General features: G+C 40.2%; 1 protein-coding gene across 17 annotated transcripts in view; it reads left to right on the top strand.

Annotated features, from left to right (window-relative positions):
- Window positions 1-6,346, top strand: part of EMSY (EMSY transcriptional repressor, BRCA2 interacting) — a 41,102-nt gene extending 34,756 nt beyond the window's left edge. For 14 of the 17 annotated variants that reach the window (XM_030258635.4, XM_030258460.4, XM_030258341.4 and 11 more), the window contains 3 exons: window positions 1,218-1,781; window positions 2,761-3,129; window positions 4,720-6,346. In XM_030258635.4, coding sequence (XP_030114495.4) covers window positions 1,218-1,781; window positions 2,761-3,129; window positions 4,720-4,914 — 1,128 coding nt within the window. In that variant the 3' untranslated portion in view covers window positions 4,915-6,346. The remainder of the gene's footprint in view (window positions 1-1,217; window positions 1,782-2,760; window positions 3,130-4,719) is intronic. The other 3 variants (XM_041721507.2, XM_030258887.4, XM_030258833.4) reach the window with 1 other exon arrangement.
- Window positions 6,347-19,579: the final 13,233 nt, after the last annotated feature.

Here is a 19,579-nt window from a genome sequence, read left to right as displayed (position 1 = left end):
AATAAATTCTTTACTGGAGGGGTAGTGAGGCACTGGCATGAGCTGCTTGGGGAAGTTGTGAATGCCACACCCCTGGAAGTGTTCAGGGCCAGGTTGGACAGGACTTGGAGCAACCTGGTCTAGTGGAAGGCAGAGGTGTTGGGCTAGATGGTCATTAAGGTGCTTTCCAAGCCAAACCATTCTGTGACTGTGTTTTGATGATGAGGGTGGTTGTGGTATTGTGGTGGCCTGACCTCATTAGGTTATATTGGTGGTAGCCTAGGGGAAAGAGGGCTGAAATGGAATCTGGTCAGCACACAGAGCACACAGTATCTTTTCCATTTGATATTTTGTTTGTCAATAGAAAAACTTCTCTGAATCAAAAACTCAGATTATATTTAGATAAGGACTGTGGGAATTCCAAACTATTCAAATAAGAAGTGCAGCTTTGTAGTGAAGTCTTGCTGAAGCCACTTGAAGGACTTTGATCAGGACCTGCTCAACTCTGCAGTGCTTTAACTTGTGGGAACTTCAGCTGCAGTCCAGAACAGTACTGTGTTAGAGTTATAAACTCATGTCAGGCAGTATATTTTTACAGGTGTATTAGGCTGTTTGATCTTGCTACCATTTTCCAGTTAATTTATACATTTTGGTTTACAAAGGATAGGTTGCTCGTTGCCTCAGAAAGTCAAATGTTTGTGTAATGCCCAAGAAAAATTGCAATGCAAATTTGAGAAAGGAAGAAGAAGAGAGAATCTCTGCTAAAATAGGACATCCTGTAGTTAAATGGGGCCATGCAGAAGAAACCCTATAGAAGATGATTAGGCTTTCAAGAGACAGAATAAAAAATTAATTGTGCGGAGAGACTCTGGACTGAGTGAGGAGCTACTGGCTCAGCCACCTCCTACTCCCTGCTGCTTCATATCCAACTGCCAGGCAACCTTAGGAAGCTTTGAGCCTCAGTCTGACACAAGAGAGAACTACATAATCCCTCAGAGTGTTAGTTGTGAAGCTCATGTTCTCACATAGAGATGTACCACAGTTTAACATGATAATAATAGATTTTAATTGGTTATATACTGTGAAATAGCCATGTAAGAGTATTTTTTATACATGCATTGGCATTCAGTAATGGTAAAAAAAGTTAAAGTAGTCCACTTGAAACATTAAAAATTATTTCTAGATTGTGTATTCTTATATTCCTCTTTACTAACTTGCTCTAAATTCTTCTTCCTAAGGCCTTAAGCAGTCACACTGCATTTACCAAACACAGTGAACAACTTGGAACTGAGGAAGGAGAAGTGGAAGAGATGGACACCTTAGATCCTCAGACTGGCCTGTTTTACAGATCTGCCCTGACACAATCGCAGGCACAAAAGCAGCAAAAACTGAGTCAGCCACAGCTGGAACAGACTCAACTGCAAGTGAAAACTCTGCAGTGTTTCCAGACTAAGCAGAAGCAGACAATCCACCTGCAGGCTGATCAAATCCAGCACAAACTCCCACAAATGCCCCAACTTTCCATAAGGCATCAAAAGCTAACCCCCCTGCAGCAAGAGCAAGCACAGACCAAACCAGATGCACAGCACCCCCCACATCATATGATGGCCAAAGAAAGGCAACTCCCTACCTTAGTGGCACAGCCACAGCAAACTGTAGTACAGGTGCTTGCAGTAAAAACCACGCAGCAGCTGCCCAAACTGCAACAGGCACCAACGGCACAAAAAATCTACGTGCAACCCCAGCCCCCCCAGAGTCAAATGCAGCTACCTGCCTCTTCAGAGAAACAGCCAGCAAGCCAGGTAACGGAATATTGATAGCATGCAAAATACACGTCACTGTTCAAGGAAAAAAAATAAAACACCGACCCTGTCGCTGTAGCAGTGTTTTGTCTTGGCAAGTGAGAATCCCTCATTCCGCTGGTAGTAATTACCCCAGCAGAAGGTTGACACTAGGAGAGAGAGGCACATGTTATAGGGGAAAAACCCATAGAGCTCACAAACGTATTTTGTTGGACAGTTATTAGTAATTTCAGCCACCACTGGTTCATGAAATTTGTCCCTAGTTATTTTAATTTTTAGATGATGACACATTGGTAATTTCCACTCCCGTAGCACTTTTTATTTCTGTAGAAATAAAAAGATGAATACACTGCAGTCTCCTAAGACTCTCCATTGTTCCTCTTCCTTTGTAGTTTACATCTTCCTGAAGTTATATGGCTTTCATGTACAGGAGTATTTTGATTTTCCTTGGGAGGGCAAAAGGCAGAGACTGAGGAACATGGGGGAAAAAAGTATTTTAACTAACTCCAGAAAAGTACAAATTTTTTTGGTCCTTTCAGGAATAGACGTGAAAACTAGCAAACATACCAGGGGGCTGTAAATCCCAGAGGAAAACTAGGCTGCTGTGATATTATACTGCTACAATCCTATCTAGCAGCCTAAAAAGCTGCTTCTCCCTAGGCTTCAATTAACTGTTGCCCTATCATTGCTAATTCCTTTGTTAAAACATTGAGTTTCAATTGTCTTCCTAATAGCAAGTATGTTGTTTGTGCCATTCTGTCCTTGGAAATATTGATGAGGATTTCAATTAAAAAAATATTAACTGTAATATGCACAACAAAAGTTAGATTTTCAGGTGCAACATCTAACTGTAATGCAAGGATCCACTGTTACAGAGATAACTTTTGAGGGGCGTCAGCCTCCTTTTGTTTCAGAGGTAGCAGGTGGCAGTTCTGTGTCCAAACTGGCATTGCTGGTTACCAGCCTATTTCCCATGCAGGCATCTACGGAGACATCAGTAGCAGATATATTGAGAGTGTCTATGGTGGAAGCTCACATTGATGCAAACATAGAACATACCATAGTGGATTCCCCAAACAAGGCCACGTCCACTAATAAACCTGCTAGTGAAGCAGAGTCGTCACCTTGTACCCAGGGCCTGAGGGTGGCTGCAGTAGGGATGATGGCACCTTCCATCCCCCAGCAACAGACACATACAGAATCCAGCTCAAGTCCTCCTGCTGTTGGTCCTACTTTAACAGAGAGGAAACTCGATGCACAAGGAATACCTACAACAAACCAGTTTATACACATTCAGCATATATCACAAAAGAAAGCTGAAGAGAGCTCATCAGAAATTGTTGTCCAGGTAAGAGAAGACTGAGCAAATAAGGCAAAGATTGAGCACAGCAAACACATGTCTGATGCCATGATAGTCACTGAATGATGTTTGAGTACTTGTGAGTTTATTCCCCAGGTTTTGGTTCTGTCTGGTTCTGTTTCTACTCTTAGCTTGGAATCAGTTGCTACATTGAAGTGTAATTCTTCTTAATTGGGCTCAGGTTTCTGTATCATTCAGATACTGGGTATCATTCACTCTGCCCTCAGTGTCTTCCTTCTGTTAAAAAAACCAACCAAACTCATTTTACAAAGTACTTTAATTTACAATGCTTAAAACTGCTTCAACACTTAGTATGGAGTTATGTTCTAGAATCTTTTATATTATCTATTAAAGTTGCTTCCAAGTGTAAAATTAATGACATTGTAGAGTTGTGCTTACTCAAAAGGTTCAGCAGATAAGGTCTGAAATCAGAAGAAAGCTTTTTAACTTCACTTAGGGTAAGACCACTTCTGAGATAAAATTACTATTGATCTTCAGCCTAAATGCTTTGATTCATTTCCTAACTGCTTTGTTTGATATTTTCATTGATTCTGCTGCCTTAAATATGATGGTTTATGTTGTAATAAGTTGTCAGAATGTCAGCTTAGGAGGTATATAAGGCTTCCAAGTGGTATAATGTGAATCTTTGTAGACAAGTTGGCACGGCATATGTTCACACAAATGGTAGGGTGGGTTGAAATTGTTTTAATATGTATCATACGTGTGTTACAGTGAAAATACTTCTGATGTGGGAAACAATTTGTGTACAGAGAGTTCAATTTTTTCATTTTACTTCTTGAAGTCTTTACTGGGGCTAACTTCTCTTTTGTAGTAATTACCTGTTCTGTATTCATTTCTAGTCCTCCTTATATAGAAAAAGATAAATTTCTGTTTTACTTCAAACCTGTATCTTTTGAGAATTTATATTATTTATCATTGTGGCATGCTATGAGCTGTTTCAAAAGTCAAACAATGCCCAGAATTCCAGTTGTATAAAGTCAGAGATTTAGCTTTTTAACCTATAAAAATAAATAACATAATAACCAGAATAATTATATTAGAAATAAATAGCAGTTGTGTTTCCTCAGCCTCTGAGCTGCAGCTCTGAGCAGGGCCAGAGCTTGAACTCTGTTGTATACAAAAAACATAATCCTCCTGGAGTGCTTGGGCAATGAACTGCTTGGTGGGATTCTTGGTGTTGTCCTGTGCAGGGCCAGGAGTTGGACCTGATGATCCTTGTGAGTCATTTTAACTCAGATTATTCTTTTACCACCACGTCTCGTCTGAAAAAGATCAGGCTGAAGAAAATACTGTCTCTGCTTTGGGTTTACAGAATGGTGGATGATGGACATTGGTTATGCTGCCCCAGACCTTAAGGAAAAATCAAAGGCCTGGAGAACAAGATTATTCAAATTTTACCTTTCAAAACCCAATTCAGTGAAAAGCTGCTTTGAAGCCTCAGTTAGGGAAGATTGCCCTTGGAAACCAAATAATCCCTTTTCCACAAATCTCTCTGCTTGCACAGATGTCTTTACCTTCAATATTGTTCATTAAACTTAAATATTTTCTTTCTTTCAGACTATCCCTCACTATCCCATCCCTTGTCACTCCAGCTCCAACGTGGTGGTGGAACCCAGCGGGCTCCTGGAGCTCAACAACTTCACCAGTCAGCGCCTCGATGACGAGGAAACAGCAATGGAGCAAGATGTGGACAGTAGCACTGAGGATGGCACTGAGCCCAGCCCCTCTCAAAGTTCTGTTGAACAATCCTAAGGAATAGAGACACTGGAGTGTACTTTAAAATATCTTGGGATTTTGAGCATCCAAGATGCCCTTCTATTGTGATGTCTTAGAGCACTTAGCCTATTAGAATTGTTCATCGGACTCCTGAAGCATCAGGATGTTTTAACAAGACAGTATTGCAAAAGCTGAATATTAAAAATTGTTTCGGGGAAAAAAAAAAAAAAAAGAGAATATGTAGGTACCAAGATTTAGTAGACCTGTGACAGTGGAATGTACTCCTGTTCAAAAACAAATCTGTAATGAATACTACAACTTGTGCTATTGAAGCCCTTGCCCAGATACTGAAACAGCTTTAAGTGAAAAGGGAGCATTATTTTGCTGTGTCTTTTTAGCTGTTGAGCAAAACACCATTAAAAAAAGGAAAACATTTAATAAATATTTTTATTTTCAAATAGCATGTGAGAGAAAAAATGTCTCTGACAGTGCTTGAAAAGCCCCAGAAATTTTGGAACTGGGTGGCTTTCTTGCACTCATGCTCGCTTAAAAAATTTTTCAGAAGTTTAAAATATTTTTTTTTAATTCTTGTGGTAAATATTTGGAAATAAGCAAAATCTCTAACTGGTAGCAAAGTGGATTTGCTAGTGGAGTTTTGTTTTCATGCTTTACAAGAAATAGGATAGTAGTAGATGAGGCCTTTCTGCCGTAAGCGTACAAAGTGCTCATCTACTCTAGTTAATCTTTGATTATTTATTTAAATATGAAATTTAAAGTGAGACAAGTTGTTGAAAAAAGTTCCTGTGAAACAGGCAGTTGTATTAATTCTAGTACAAACCAAGGAGAAGGAGGTGCATTTTGCTATTAATCAGTTTTTCAAAACTGGGGATAAATAGTTCAACATCTTTCCAAGTTGAACTTGAGAATTTAGAAGTGAGCTAAGACTGCTAAAAATCTATATTTTACTCTTACATGCTGTTTTTAAATTTGACCATTTGGGGAGTTTAAAAGCTGAAATGGGTATATAATGGTGGGTTTTCAAAATTAGCCTTATGCCTTGGCTTAATGAAGCAATACATTGGGGTTTTGTGGTAGTTACAAGTCACAGAGAGTGGTTTGGGTTCAGATGGGACAAGAGAGCCAGTTTTAATACATTCTGATAATAAGACAATACTTTTTTTTTTCAAAATGTATATAAAACCATGTTTTTAACTGTTTTGTATAGATTTCATTATAAATAACTAAGCATTTTATGACTTTGACATATCATTTAATTGTATATTAATGTATAAGCCTAACTGCCCACGTTTTGGTGCTGAAGTACTGTAAGTAGATTTCATCCAAAGTCTAATACAGCTTTTTGCGTCAGTCTTTTCTTTTTAAACTGTCATTTTACTGTTGATACTGTAGTTAAGGTTAAATTCCAATTGGAGTAGCTCAAACTGAAAAATACAAACCCTAAAAACCATTTATCTTACCTGTTCTGAATCCACTTAATGTTAAACTTGCAGTAACCCCAAGAGGGGGCTCTTGATTTTCTCTAACATCAGTTGTCTTATAAACAAAGTCACTAGGACCTTCATATACTTCTTTTTTCCTTTTGTTTTCTTTTTCCATCAACGTTAGTTCTAAAATAATGTAGAATATAATTGTGGAGAAATGTCCTGATAAATTTGACATGCGAATACTGGAATAGTGGGTTATGAAACTAATGATTTTTGTGTTACCTTTGTGTTGAAATCAAGTATTGGTTTGGATTCTGATGTCCATAGTGCTCAGGACTGAAGAGAATAATATGTTATAAATTAAACATTCCACATTTCTTTCTTTAGTTAAATAATAACCCTGCCAATATGTCATTGTAGGTAGTTAAGGTTTTTGTAACTGTTTAGGAGATTTTACTCTTGTTTTAATGAAATCACAGCAAGCAACAAAAGTGAAGAAGTTATGCTCTAAATTGTGAAACTTCCACATTGCTACAGGATGACAAAAAGAGGCTTAATACTGATGTTATTGGTAAATGGACAGTTTGTTGTGCTTTGCATAAGTCAGCTTAAGGAATGGTCTGTATTTCCATACCCAGTTGTGAAGGGCCCAAAGCAGGTGACATACACAGTTCTTTTTTCTTATATCAAATTTTCATTGTCACATGGGCTCTTGCAGTGCTTTGGGTGTCCCTGGTATATGTAGGACTGGAGGGCCATGAGAATATAAAAGAGAGCAAGATTTTTCTTAAGCTTATGACTAAGAACATTGCCCTGTGTTACAGTTTCAGTTTTAGGTGAAGGTATATGATCTCCCCAGCCACAGATAGATACCAAGAAATAGTGTAAGGTGAATTCAACACATAACAGATTCACGATATTGTTGAGTTCTGGTCCAAGTTATTCTGATGTTTTATGTAAGACATTTGTTTACCTCTTTAATGATGACTGGAGCAAAGGTATGGACAGCTACAGTGAACTATCTGACAGTTCTTTGAAGACAACAAATTGTTTAACATCTGAAAGCTTTTCATGTTTCTCTGAGAAGGGATTGATTTAAGGTTGGCAAGTTGAAGCACATGGTAGGGATGTCTAGGGGTGAAATGAGACATTTAGAAGAAGGAACTTTGGTAATCAGTGTGTTCATTCTTGATATTCTTGTCTTGCTGCTTTCCCAAATTTCAATTTGTTTGTCTTCAGATTCTTTTATTGAATTTGTGTGTTTCAGCATTTCATCATATGAATACCTTTACAGATAATGGACAAGGTGAGATAACATGTAGGGTAGATACAGTTGGGGTTTTTTTTAACATGATTTTTTATAATGGCAGTAAGATAAGGTGCTTGGGCATTTGGCCTTCTCTCCTTTGCATGAACTCCAGGCATCACTGCCTGTTCTTTTGTCCTGCCTGGCAGATGTGCAGCTTTTTTCCTACCTGCCTTTGGGATACTTCATCCCCCTGCAGCCACGTATCCACTTCTTACAGCCCTATAAATATCATCAAACTGCTAAAAATAAAACATCAGCGTGTAAAACAATATTTGCATATTCCATGTCCCTCATAAGCTGCAACTTCATTCCTGAAATTAATTTGATGTCCTTTCTTGGAATGGAAGAAGGAGTAGGTATGGTGGTGATAATTTTTTGTACTGGGAATTAGCAGGGAATAGGCTTGTATTTTATCAGACAACTGGATAAATTGTAGAGCAAGGGAAATGGCATTAATTAGTTGCTTTGAATTCAGCAGTTTAATGAACGTGCTCTAGTGCTGCAGCAACACACATGAATTTTCAAAAAAGTAAACTGAAGTTAGAGGAAGTACTGAAACTAGGGGGACTTTATGTGTCCTTTAAAAATACAAGGAATCACAGAAGACTTTTCTGCATGTTTTCTGGAAGGGTTAAACCATTGTGGTGACTATTTTTAGTCTCAGTATTTCTCCGACTTACAAAATGAGCTTTTGAAATTTCAGAGCAAAATAGAAAAAGGCCCCTTAAGGGCCCTTTGAACAGAATACATGACTAAATCAATGGGATTTAAAAAAAAAAAAAAAAACAAACACAAACAAAACCACCTATCTAAAACCTTCTAAAAACGTCTAAAATTTTGAATTAAGACTATATGCTTTTGTTTCTAATGCAGAAATAGTTCCTGAAGTCTAATCATTTCACAGGTGAAGGTGGTTGTGCATTCCCACAGGTGCACACAAAGGCAGATGATTTCAGCTTGGCAACATTGAATCCAGATAAAACTGATCATAATTTAAGGTCATGAACTACAAAAATACTGCTTTAGGGTTTGCCTGTAAAAAGTATGTTTAGCACCTGTGTCTCTATGCTTGGCTCCTTTCCCTAAATTTTGAAGTAAACCGTGACTAATGTATGCTAACACCTCTGCATGGTTTCCTTCCAAACTCTGGGACTGAGTCTTTTCCCCTACTCAGAGTCTGTCCTGAGAATCTTTGAATCTGTTTTCTTCCAGCAGAAAACAAATGCTTACCTTATAATAAATTTAGAGCTTAACATAGCTTATCAAAGAGAAAGTTAGGGAAGAAGTACCTTTAGGTGAATTTGTGGGTTCCTTTGCAAGAAGAAATTGTTGTTGAGGCATGTCAGTCTGGTATATAGGTAAAGTATCATCATCAAATAATTTGGGTTGGAGTGGACATTAAAACATATCCTGTTCAACCCTCCAGCCATGGGCAGGGACACCTTCCACTAGACCAGGCTGCTCCAAGTCCTGTCCAGCCTGGCCTTGAACACTTCCAGGGATGGGGCAGCTGCAGCTTCTCTGGGCAACCTGTGCCAGGACCTTGACACTTTGACAGGAAAGAAAAAAAAAAAATAAAAACTTGGGAAAAAAAATCAGTTGTAAGATTGAGGATAATTAACTGGGTTTGACAAGGGGGGTAGTATTTTCTGTCATTTGCAGTCTTTTCTCTCCAATCAGCACAGATGCTGCAATTTGAAATCTAGTGGCCTTGTATCTCTGATACTGGCAATTGAGAGTTTCATTAATATGCTAAGGATTTAAACTGTAAAAAAAAAAAAAAAAAAGAGAACTTGGTGGTACTTTGAGGCATGTAGAGCTATGACTGGCATGCAGAGATAGTTAATCATCTTATCATCTTGGATGGGTTTGGGGGCGGGAGGAGGCGCTTGTTTTCACTGTACTTTGGTGAAAAGTTGTTGAAGTGTTAAAATAGGAAAATCAGTACCTGCAAACTTGCTCATTAATTCTAGAGAAAAGGGTCTTTGAATTATTTGGTACAGAAAAGATATTAAGAAGTTTCAAGCACTGTGGACTGAAGAGTAATCAAATAGTCTTACATAATTTTTAAAGCCCAGGACTGCCCCCACAGCAATAGCTTGAAACAGGATGATTTATAAGGTTCTTTCCATCTCAAACCATTCTCTGATAACTGTTATCACAGTTATCTGTTAGAAATGTCAAGTACTCCAGACCTGGTCCTACTTAAAACTTCCTAGAAGTTTAGTTTTGCTCAATTGTTGGCCTCTTAAAAAAAAAAAAAAAAAAAAAAAAAGGAGTTTTTTGTGTTTTGGTTTGGTTTTGTTTGTTTGTGGGTTTTGTTGTTTTTTGTTTGTTTGGGGGTTGTTGGTTGGTTTGTTGTTTGGGGTTTTTTTCGTTTTCTTGGTGTTTTCATTGGCTTTCCAGCTCAGTATGGCTTTTAGCAGTCTTGAAATTTTCTGTGATCCTGGTGATCTTGTTTTCTGTAGCTGTTATTAAATGGATTTAGAACAGCTACTCTTGTCACCCAGCTGGGAGTGGGTGATTAGGACCATGGGCTTTTTGGGCTGTTACTGGACCCTTCAGAGGTAGCCATATCAGCCAGTCTTTTATGGACTACATATGGGGTTTAGGCTCCATAGAATGGTTTGGCTTGGAAGGAAGGAACCAAGATTATCTAATTCTGTCACCTGAATGCCCAAACTACCTAGCATGAATCCTTTTTGGTGATGCTTTGAGTAAAACTTTGATAATCCTTACTTGTAAGAGCCAAATATATACTCATTAGACAAATACATTGTTCAGAAATTGTCTTTAATGGTAAAAAATCAGCTTGTCACAGCTCTTAGCCAGAGCTGTTCCAGAGGCTCATAGATCTCCAGTATTTTGTGACTTCCTTCATATCAGGCTCTACCAGAAGTCAGCTAAAGGCTCTGAAAGTGTCTCTTTGCACAGGTTTTTTTACTGTCAAGGATGCTGCCCAAGACCTGCATAAAGCAAAAAGCTGGGAACACTTCCTTGTGCCCACATCAGTGAGGTTGGCAGGAAGCTCTGGAGATTATCTGGTCCAAACCTCTTGCTCAAAGGAGGGTCAGACTGCTCAGGACCATGTCATGTGTGGTTTTTGGAAATCTAGCATGATGGAAACTCAACAACCTTTTCCAGTGACCACCTGTGCATTATCTTTTATTCTTTCCTAGTATGTGCTTTTTTTTTTTTTTTTTTCCCCCGGTTTTTTTCTTGGTTTATTTTGGATGTGAAATAAAAATACTATATTGAGAAGAGACTCACAATGAGATGAGAACAAACCACAGGGAAGAAGCACAAATTTAGTGAGAACAAAGTGTTGTAGCTGAAGCTGAAGTGTTCCCAGAAAGAGGGATATTTGTTTTCTTCTCCAGACTGCAACTTGTTCAATTCTTCCTGCACCCACTTCAGGACTGCAGAGACACAGGGTACTAACAAAACACTGTCATCAGATGTAACTTTCTAGTATTTCTTAATATTAAAAAGGTGTCCAGAGAAAGATTTGAATGCTTGGAAAGGTTTTTTTCCAACTGCATCAATCTACAGGTGGATGCAATAGCTGTAACTGAGCATTGTGCAGCCTTGGTTTTTGCATTAAAATATATAATATAGATGTATATGTGACCACAGCATAGTTTTAGCTCTTGATTTACATCTTTTGTTCAAATATACCATGTAAATGTGACACATCCAAGCCCAGAATTACTAATTTGAGAGCTGGAGGGCTGCCTTCCCTGTGAAGCAGGGATTTTGGTCAGGGTGGAGGCTTGCTAGAGCCATTCTTTGAAGATGCACATACTCATTTGGTTGCAGATTGTTTTCCCCTGTGGGTTTGTCCTGAGGCATGCATGAGTTCTCCTGTAATAAAGAGAATTGAGAAGACCAAAATCATAATAAATATCTGCCAAAGCATCTTAACCCAGGAAGATGCTGCAAAGCAGAACTTACTAAGTACAGAGAACACAGGATAAGGCTTTACGAAAAATAATTGTTATTAAATGGCCATATTATAAATAATTGCTATGAAATTTAACTGATAGTAGGGCACAGACAGTGAGGAACTGCCTCGTCTGATCAGCCACTGTGAAAGTTCTGCAGGGCTTGGGGTTACTTCTGGTTAGGGTTAGCACAGGTGCTTTATGGAAAGTTATTGTATGGAAATAAAATAGGAACCTCAAGCTGAAGTAAATGGGTTGAGGAACAGGGGTTGCAAACTTTAGACTTGAGGGTAAATGTAACCTAGATCCTTTAAATCTTTCAATCAAGGTGGAGATGGCACAAGAACAACTCTGGCCCCAGAGCTTTAGTCCCTTTGCAAAAGTCGAGTAAAAGAGTTGATCTGGTAAATTGGTTAATTTGGATGTACATGGTATGTACAGATGGAATGTAGGAAATGATGGTATACAGATGCCAGCAGGACAACTAGAGAGGAACTACCAAAATCCCCTACAAAGAGCTGCAGCTCCTGTTACAGTGAGACACAGCCACAGTTTGCACCTAGATGGTTGATTTGGTAGTGCTACCCTTGTTTGCAGAATTTATAAGAACTCAAAAGTTACCAAGTTCCTGACTGAGATGGGCTGTGCCTCCCATTATCTTTTTTCTCCTTACCTTCCACACCTAGAGAAAAAAGTATAAATTACCCAACTTCATTCTTAAAACATTTTCGTGTCCAAGAACATTTTTAGGAGAGTGAGGTTCGTTTTCGTTATGTTATGGGTAATAAACATAATTCATGCCATTCCTTGTGTTAAATATGTAATGTTAAATACTTGTTAGGTTATACTCGATACTGATTTACAAGTAAGAAGGTACGGCTTGCCAGGAGATGGGCCATGTCTGGGGAGATATTGGGACCCCAGGTGCTGATCATCACCTGAATGACCCAAGATGGATATTATAGAAATCCTCGAACAGATACATGTAAATGCAGCATTCCTGTAAATTTCATCACAGGATTCAACAACTCCGAACACTGAATTGTTCTTCCTCATCACCAAAAGAGAAAATCTTATTAACCTATGGACTCTGAATAGAAGAAAAGACTGATTGCAGAAATCTTGGCCTCAGGTGGAATTTTCCCTATAAAAACTGCTTGTGCCAGGATGGAGGTGTGTGGGCATAGGTGAAAAACCTCTGCTGAGGCTGACTCCTTCTTGCACACCCAGGGTCGATCCCCAGGCTCAGCACTGGGTTTTTTTTCGTAGCTGGCTAGATAGAATTTGACCGCAAATAAAACTATTTTTATTTTTTTAATTTGGCTGAATAAATTTTCATTTATAACACGTTGTAAATCACATTCTTGATCTTGGTTGAGGCGGAAAGGGTGTCCTTTGTGTGATTTCCAAAGGACTTCATTATTTCCCTTTCCCTTTTTCTCTGTCCTGTCCTTCCTGGACTCTGTGGTCATATTGCAGTAATCTACAGTCTAGAGATTAGCAGACAGCAGTAATGTAAGGAATGGAAGTTTATTGATATTACCAATGTTGGGGATGGGACTTGTTTTGTCTGGCCCCTGCAGCTGAACCAAATGGCAGCAACTGTGGTGTTTCACCCCAGAGACACTTTTGGCTAGCTGGGTGCATGGAGACAAGCCCAGACATGCTGGAGCTCAGGTGGCAGTGGGATGGAGATTCCTCTCACAAAGGGTCTGCTCCCTCAGGTTTCCCTCTGCTGGAGAGGCTTTTAAGGCTATGGTGAAGGAAAGGAGTAGGTTCTGACGGAGAGTTTTAATCCAGAGCTTTTATTCTGGTCCGCAGGCTCTGAATCCAGTAATTGCTCCAACAGAACTCTCAGACCATGTCTGTCCCTTTTACCTGGGGGAGGGAAGGGGGAAGGGGTAGGGAGGCACCAACCAGGTACAGGAGAGGAGGTCTCAGGGGACAAAGGACCCCTGGATGGCCCAATATCCCCCAGTGGGTGGAGGGCATCTTTTGAATCTGCCCAACCACTTGATGCACTTCTGGAATGCCAGGAGTGACAGACAGTGCTGGCAGGGTCAGGGTGGGGAAAGGAGGGGTGATGACACACCTGGGAGGAAATCTTCAGGGGTGATACCCGGGGTTCTGGGGTAAACCATGAAATCACACTGCAACAGAAGTTCTTATGTCAAATCTAAATTAAGTTCCCCTTGGAAATTACCAAGAAATTCTTTAGTTAGTTAGGATGACTAAAGAAAAGCATGAGACAGCTTCCTCAACATAGTCCTAGAAGATCTAGATTTCTATGCCATGGAGACTGCCTCACAGAACTGAGCTTTGCTGTGGGATGGGACACTGGAATAGGCTGCCTACAGAATGGTGGAATCACCATCCTTGGAAGTGTCCAAAAGATGTGAACGTGGCTTGGTGGTGAATATGGCAGTGCTGGCATAACAATTCAACTCAATAATCTTTTCCAACCTAAACAATTGTGTGGTTTATGATTTGGAGGAGGGCGTGTGGCACTCTGAATGCATGGCACAGACCAAGGTGCTGATGGTGGGAAAGATCCATGGCACAGACCAAGGTGCTGATGGTGGGAAAGATCCTCTGCTCCCAGCACTATAATATTTTCTCTATTCAGTCTTCTGTTGTATTTTTGATAAGATTTTAATAAACCTTTTAAATTTTTTAGAAGTGAGTATCATTTCTCACAACCTGCATGGCCATAGTCTCTCCTCCACTCATCCTGCAGACAAACAAGAGGATTCTCTCCAAAGACCTATTTGGCAGCTTCCAATGGCTCCAACTTTTTTAGCAGAGAACAGGAGGGGGATGTGGGAGGTGTGGAACCCCCACCTTGAGAAGTTTGTACAGTAGTAGCAGGGAGTGTTTGTGATAGTAGCTGAACAACTATTCTCCTGGAGTGTGGGAGTGTGTGGAGCAAGTCCAAAATCAATATTACCCAGAAACATAACAACAATTAGCATGCATATACTATTAATCCTCCCTGCCTAAAATATTCGCTCAGAGCACTATCAGTTCAGAGTATTTACCTACTTATACTTCCTACTAAAAATAAACAGATTAAAGTCACAAACCTACTGTGTGAGTAGGTGGGGGGAAAAAACATCACATGTGAAAGTGTAGCCTGTGATATAAATTCCTCTGTGACGTGTTCAGGCTTCCTTCCCATCTCACCCTCCTGGCAGCAGTTTAGATTGAGTTGCTAGACAATTCTTGCCAACTAATACCAGGACTGGGGGTCTGCTTTGTGTCTATGTTGTTAATTAATTGTCCATAGCTACTTCAGCCACATTTCCAGGCAAAAGTTACCAGAAATTCTTACCTTATTTTGGGGTGAGAAAATGTGTGTTTTGTTGTGATTGCTGAAGGGAATACAGACAAAACACCATTTTGGTGAGAAAATAACAGAACATTTGTGAAGAGATCAGGAATCTGGAACTCTTCCCTTCCTCCCAACTGAATCTTCTACGCCAGAACTGGAGTCAGACCAATCTTCATCTCTCTTTTTGAACCTGTTAATTCTCAGATGTGTCAGTGTTCTCTGCTGGGTCTGCTGGGTGAGGGGTCTGTGCTACTGTGCTTGGGCAAGCAGGCAGGGTGTGGGCAGGAAGCCCTGAGACCTTCCTTGTAATGCACTGTAAGCACACTCATCTCTTGGGAAGCTACTGCTTCCCTCTGTGTATCATGGCAGAGATGGGAGCAGCACGTGCCCTCTCAGACACTGCTGGTTCAATGCATGGATAACTTGAGCACTCAGCTGGATATCCCAGTATCCTCCTAGACTGTTTTCCCAAGGACCAAGCAATCCCAACATCTCTGGTATCACCCAAGCAACCCTCTGGTAGAACAGTGGTCATTGCTCTTAGTAGAAAGAGGACACATAAACCTGAGTAAGACACAGATGTGTTGGGTACAGGCCAGTTGGAAGATGGGTACCCAAGTTCAAGAAAGAAACAAAAAATCTCTTGCAAATTCATCTGATATTCTGGAAAAACTGAGCATATACATTTATTTCAGAAACTTAATAGGAAACTAAAGCTACATTAAATGTAGAGGATCCTTCCTTCATCTGAGTTGATTTTCTACCGAAGTATCTAAACCTGGGGACAACCACCTCAACCAGAGCCCTGCTGGAAGGCACTTTAGATCCTTCCTCACACATGCATGCAGGTTTTCTTGCTGAGGAAACCAGCACAGGAAGAGTAGAGGAACGGGTGCAACTTGATCTCCTTCCTACACGCATTTAGGAGCAAGAAATGCTGCCTGTCCCTACAGTTTTGCTGTTTCCCGATGCCCATGTCACACTCCAGCCATTTCAGGATGCACGTAATAAGTGACCTTCTGCCAAAAATCCCATTTCCTTCCACACACTTTTCCTGGTAAGGATTTTGGGAGCAAGCTTGGGCATCCAGGCATTAACTAACTTACACTTAGAAATATAATTTTCTGTTGGATCCCTGCTTCATTCAGGATGTAAATTTTTCTGCTCTTTGTCTCCAAGGAGATTATTAGAAACGCTATCTTGGTGCACCCCTACAACCTGCACAGGACAGCAACTGGGTGGAAGGCCAAGTTGTATAGCACAGATTGTTAGCCAGTGTTTCCTGGATGAAGGTCATGAGGCTTTTGACTTGCTTTGAATACTTTGAATATTTTGAGATTGTTAAAAGACATGCTCTTTTCTTAAGTGTCCCATATAGGACCCAAGACCACTAGTGGGGGTTTTCTGGGGGATGGATTTTTTTTGTTTGTTTGGTTTGGTTTGGGTTTTGTTTCATTTTGTTTTGGCTTTGGGTTTGGTTTTGTGGGTTTTGTTTTTTTTGTTGTTGTTGTTTTCTTTTTTTGAGAAGAAAAATTATTTGTGGTTTCTTTCACTAGAAAAAAATAATAGACCGGATTTTTTAAAACTAAAAGGAAAAATCCATCATGAAGAAAAAGTATTTGAATAATATCTTTCAGACTAACTCCAAGAAAGGGTAAACAGGTCCCCCTATTTTCTAAGTGATCCACATCCCTGAACATCTGTCCCAAAATATTCAGGCTCCAGGCTGCCAGCAAAAGAAGAACTGGAGGTTAAGGGCTTGACCTTCATGAAGAAACTGTACCTGACCAACAATTACTTTGGCTCAAAGGCTCACTGGAGGATGGACAAAGTTTCATCCCAGAGCAGAAACTGATGCCAGTAGTCTGCTCAGATGCAACATTTTAACTGGAGATTTATTGAGGGAGTTTTGTTTGTTTTGTTTTTCTATTGCTTCTCTTTGTAAAAAGTTGAAACTTGTGCAGTAACACTCTGTTTCAGTCTTTTATACAGATAATCAGACACTTAAGAAAATCAAACAAACAACAATGTAAGTTCAGAGTCAGCAAGTTTGTAATGAAAGGTGGACTGGTGACCTCTTGACAAACCTTCAGCTGAGATTTTGGCAGAACTAAAAATAAAGAGCTATTTTCCTTATTTGCCACATGCTGCCAGATTTTAAAGTTTCCACCAGCTTCACTGGGCACCAAATAGAGATAGAGCCAGCAACAGGAAATCTGACTCAGATTTGAGTTGAGGAAAAAGCTTATGGATTAATATTACTGTAATTCATTAGTCAGCACTTGAGCAGACCCCCAGAAGTTTTTTTCTCACTGAAGTCACCAGAACACTGAGTACATGTTAAATGTTTCAGATTTGTCAAAGCAAAGAGGTCCATGCTAAATCCCCCCTTCAAATGGAATTTAAGCTTTGAGCTTACTAAAAAAGAACACTTTGAACAGGATGTAATCTATAAGCCCTGGAGCAAATGTTCAAAAAGTATATAAAGTATTCCCTGGAGCAAATGTTCAAAAAGTATATAAAGTATTCCCTCCTGTCTTGAGCTTCTCATTGAAAATCCCAGTGCCCTTTTCCTAATGAGGTCATCACCCACAGCAAAGATTGCAAGGTCACATTTCTAGCTGTGCTAGAGAAAAGCCATTTCCTCTGGGCATCCTGTGGGAACCATCCAGCACATCCAAAGTACAATGCCAAGGCTCTTTCAAGAAGTTATTTCTCCAGTTGTAAGACCCTGTGAAGAAACTCAGCACCCTGTCACCCTGACCAAGTATTCCAGAAGCTGCAATCCAGCAGCTGTCCATAGCATAAACCAAATATGTAACTAGAGGTCTGAAATACAGAGAAACAGAAAGGCATGCTGTTGTACTGGCCTTTCCAAGTTCCTAGAACATCATCTCTGCAGACCACAGAGATGATGTGCATTCACTTCACATGCTCAGTTACCACTCTGAACACAAGAAAAATCTGATGTATAAGTGAATAAGTAAGCATGGCCATATTCTACGATGATGTGAGACCCTCAGAAGGATCCCATGTTCACCATGATACCAGATGCTGAATGATGTAACTTCTCAGTGCAAATCATGACACAAATTTTGGGTATTCTCAGTTAGTTTTCCAGCATGGGTGAAACAAGCAGGCTGTGGACAGAGCCTGGAAATTTTAGTCATCTTGGACTTTGGATATCCAGCCTGGGTTTAAAAATAAGCAGTAATAAGGGACTTGGATGGGCTTGGCATAGAAGGCTTCTGGAAGATAAAACTAGGTATGAAAACACTTGGAAAGCTCCAGCCACCTTGTCCCATACATTTCTCTCCAGCTGCAGGAAATCGGGATTGTCAATGTAGTCCTATAATTTATCTCCCAAAATAAGCCACAATGCCTCCTCCCTGATCATCCTGAGTAAAGAAAAGCTAATCTATCTTTAGGAATGAGCCAACTCTATAACTTTTCACCCTCCACTTCACACAGTCTTCCAGCACTGCCCAGGAAATCTTGCATGCACAGTCCGTTCCAGGACACCCCATCTGCACTCAAAGACATACACATGTCCTGGTCACCACAATGTAGAAGATCTTCTGGGGCTGCAATATGGAGTTGATGGATTCAAATGCTTCCTGAGAAGACACAAGCACAAATATTGTGCCAACAGATATGCACTGGAGACAGAAATAGGATTCCCCATGGCTCCCACCCTAAGGCTAGGCCTCTCTCCTTAGGACAAACACCTTTAGTAATGTAGTTGTGACTTCTGATGTGTGCAAAAGGCTTTAGAGATCAGGCAAATGCCCTTCTTAATCCTGAGACCCTCTTTCAAGGGCAGCTGGCATCATTAAGTTTGTGTGAGTTTGTATTACTTCCCATGTTTCTGTAGAGGAAAGCTAAAACTGTGGCTAGTCCTTATCCTTTGAGTGGGACGTGGCTTTTATGCAATGTCATCATGTCTGCTTTGTCAGAAACCCTGTGTTCATCAGAGTCACCAATGGAAAAGGCAGAGCTGGGTCGTGGTCCACCAAATGGTAACTGAGGCATGTTTCATAAAATTCTGACATTTGAGCAATTGGGTGAAACCATGTATTTCTAACTGGAAAATGGCAGCAGGAGAAAGATCTGGGGAGAAATGTCTGTCTAGGAACATAAAGCATTTTCATGGTGCTTGCTCGTTGCACACACTTCCATCATCTCTTTATGATTCAATGCTGCCATGGAATCTTTCTGTACACAAGATTCTTGAGACAAATCCACCCCAAGATCTGTGAGTCAAGGCAGCTGCAAAGCAGTAATTTCCTGTTGCAGGGGGGCATGGTGACAAAACCTTTGGACTCTTCCTACAGAGTGAAAGGAATGCATGGAATGATTTAGCCAAGCTGTGTATAGCCCAAGGCTCTGTGCCAAGGAACAAGGGAAGATGGTCAGATTCCTTTTATAGCTTAGCCCCACCCAGCTGGAAAGACACAAGGCAAAGTGGCTGAAATAGCACAGATGAAAAATACCAAGAGTCAAGAATGGGAGCAGGGAAGGAGGGACTTGAAAAGGACCTGGTAGGAAGTCACAGAAAAGGCTATCATGATGCTTGTTCCTCATGGAGACGCAGAAAATGCAACTCTCAACACACTGGTAGCCACCAGGGCAGTGACAAGAAGTTGTGTTAATATCTGTAGGACAGATAGAA

The sequence above is a fragment of the Taeniopygia guttata genome, chromosome 1 (assembly GCF_048771995.1).
Source record: "Taeniopygia guttata chromosome 1, bTaeGut7.mat, whole genome shotgun sequence".
Lineage (NCBI taxonomy): Eukaryota > Metazoa > Chordata > Aves > Passeriformes > Estrildidae > Taeniopygia > Taeniopygia guttata.
The sequence above is the reverse complement of the archived record's forward strand: the minus strand, read 5'-3'. Positions and strand labels throughout refer to the sequence as shown.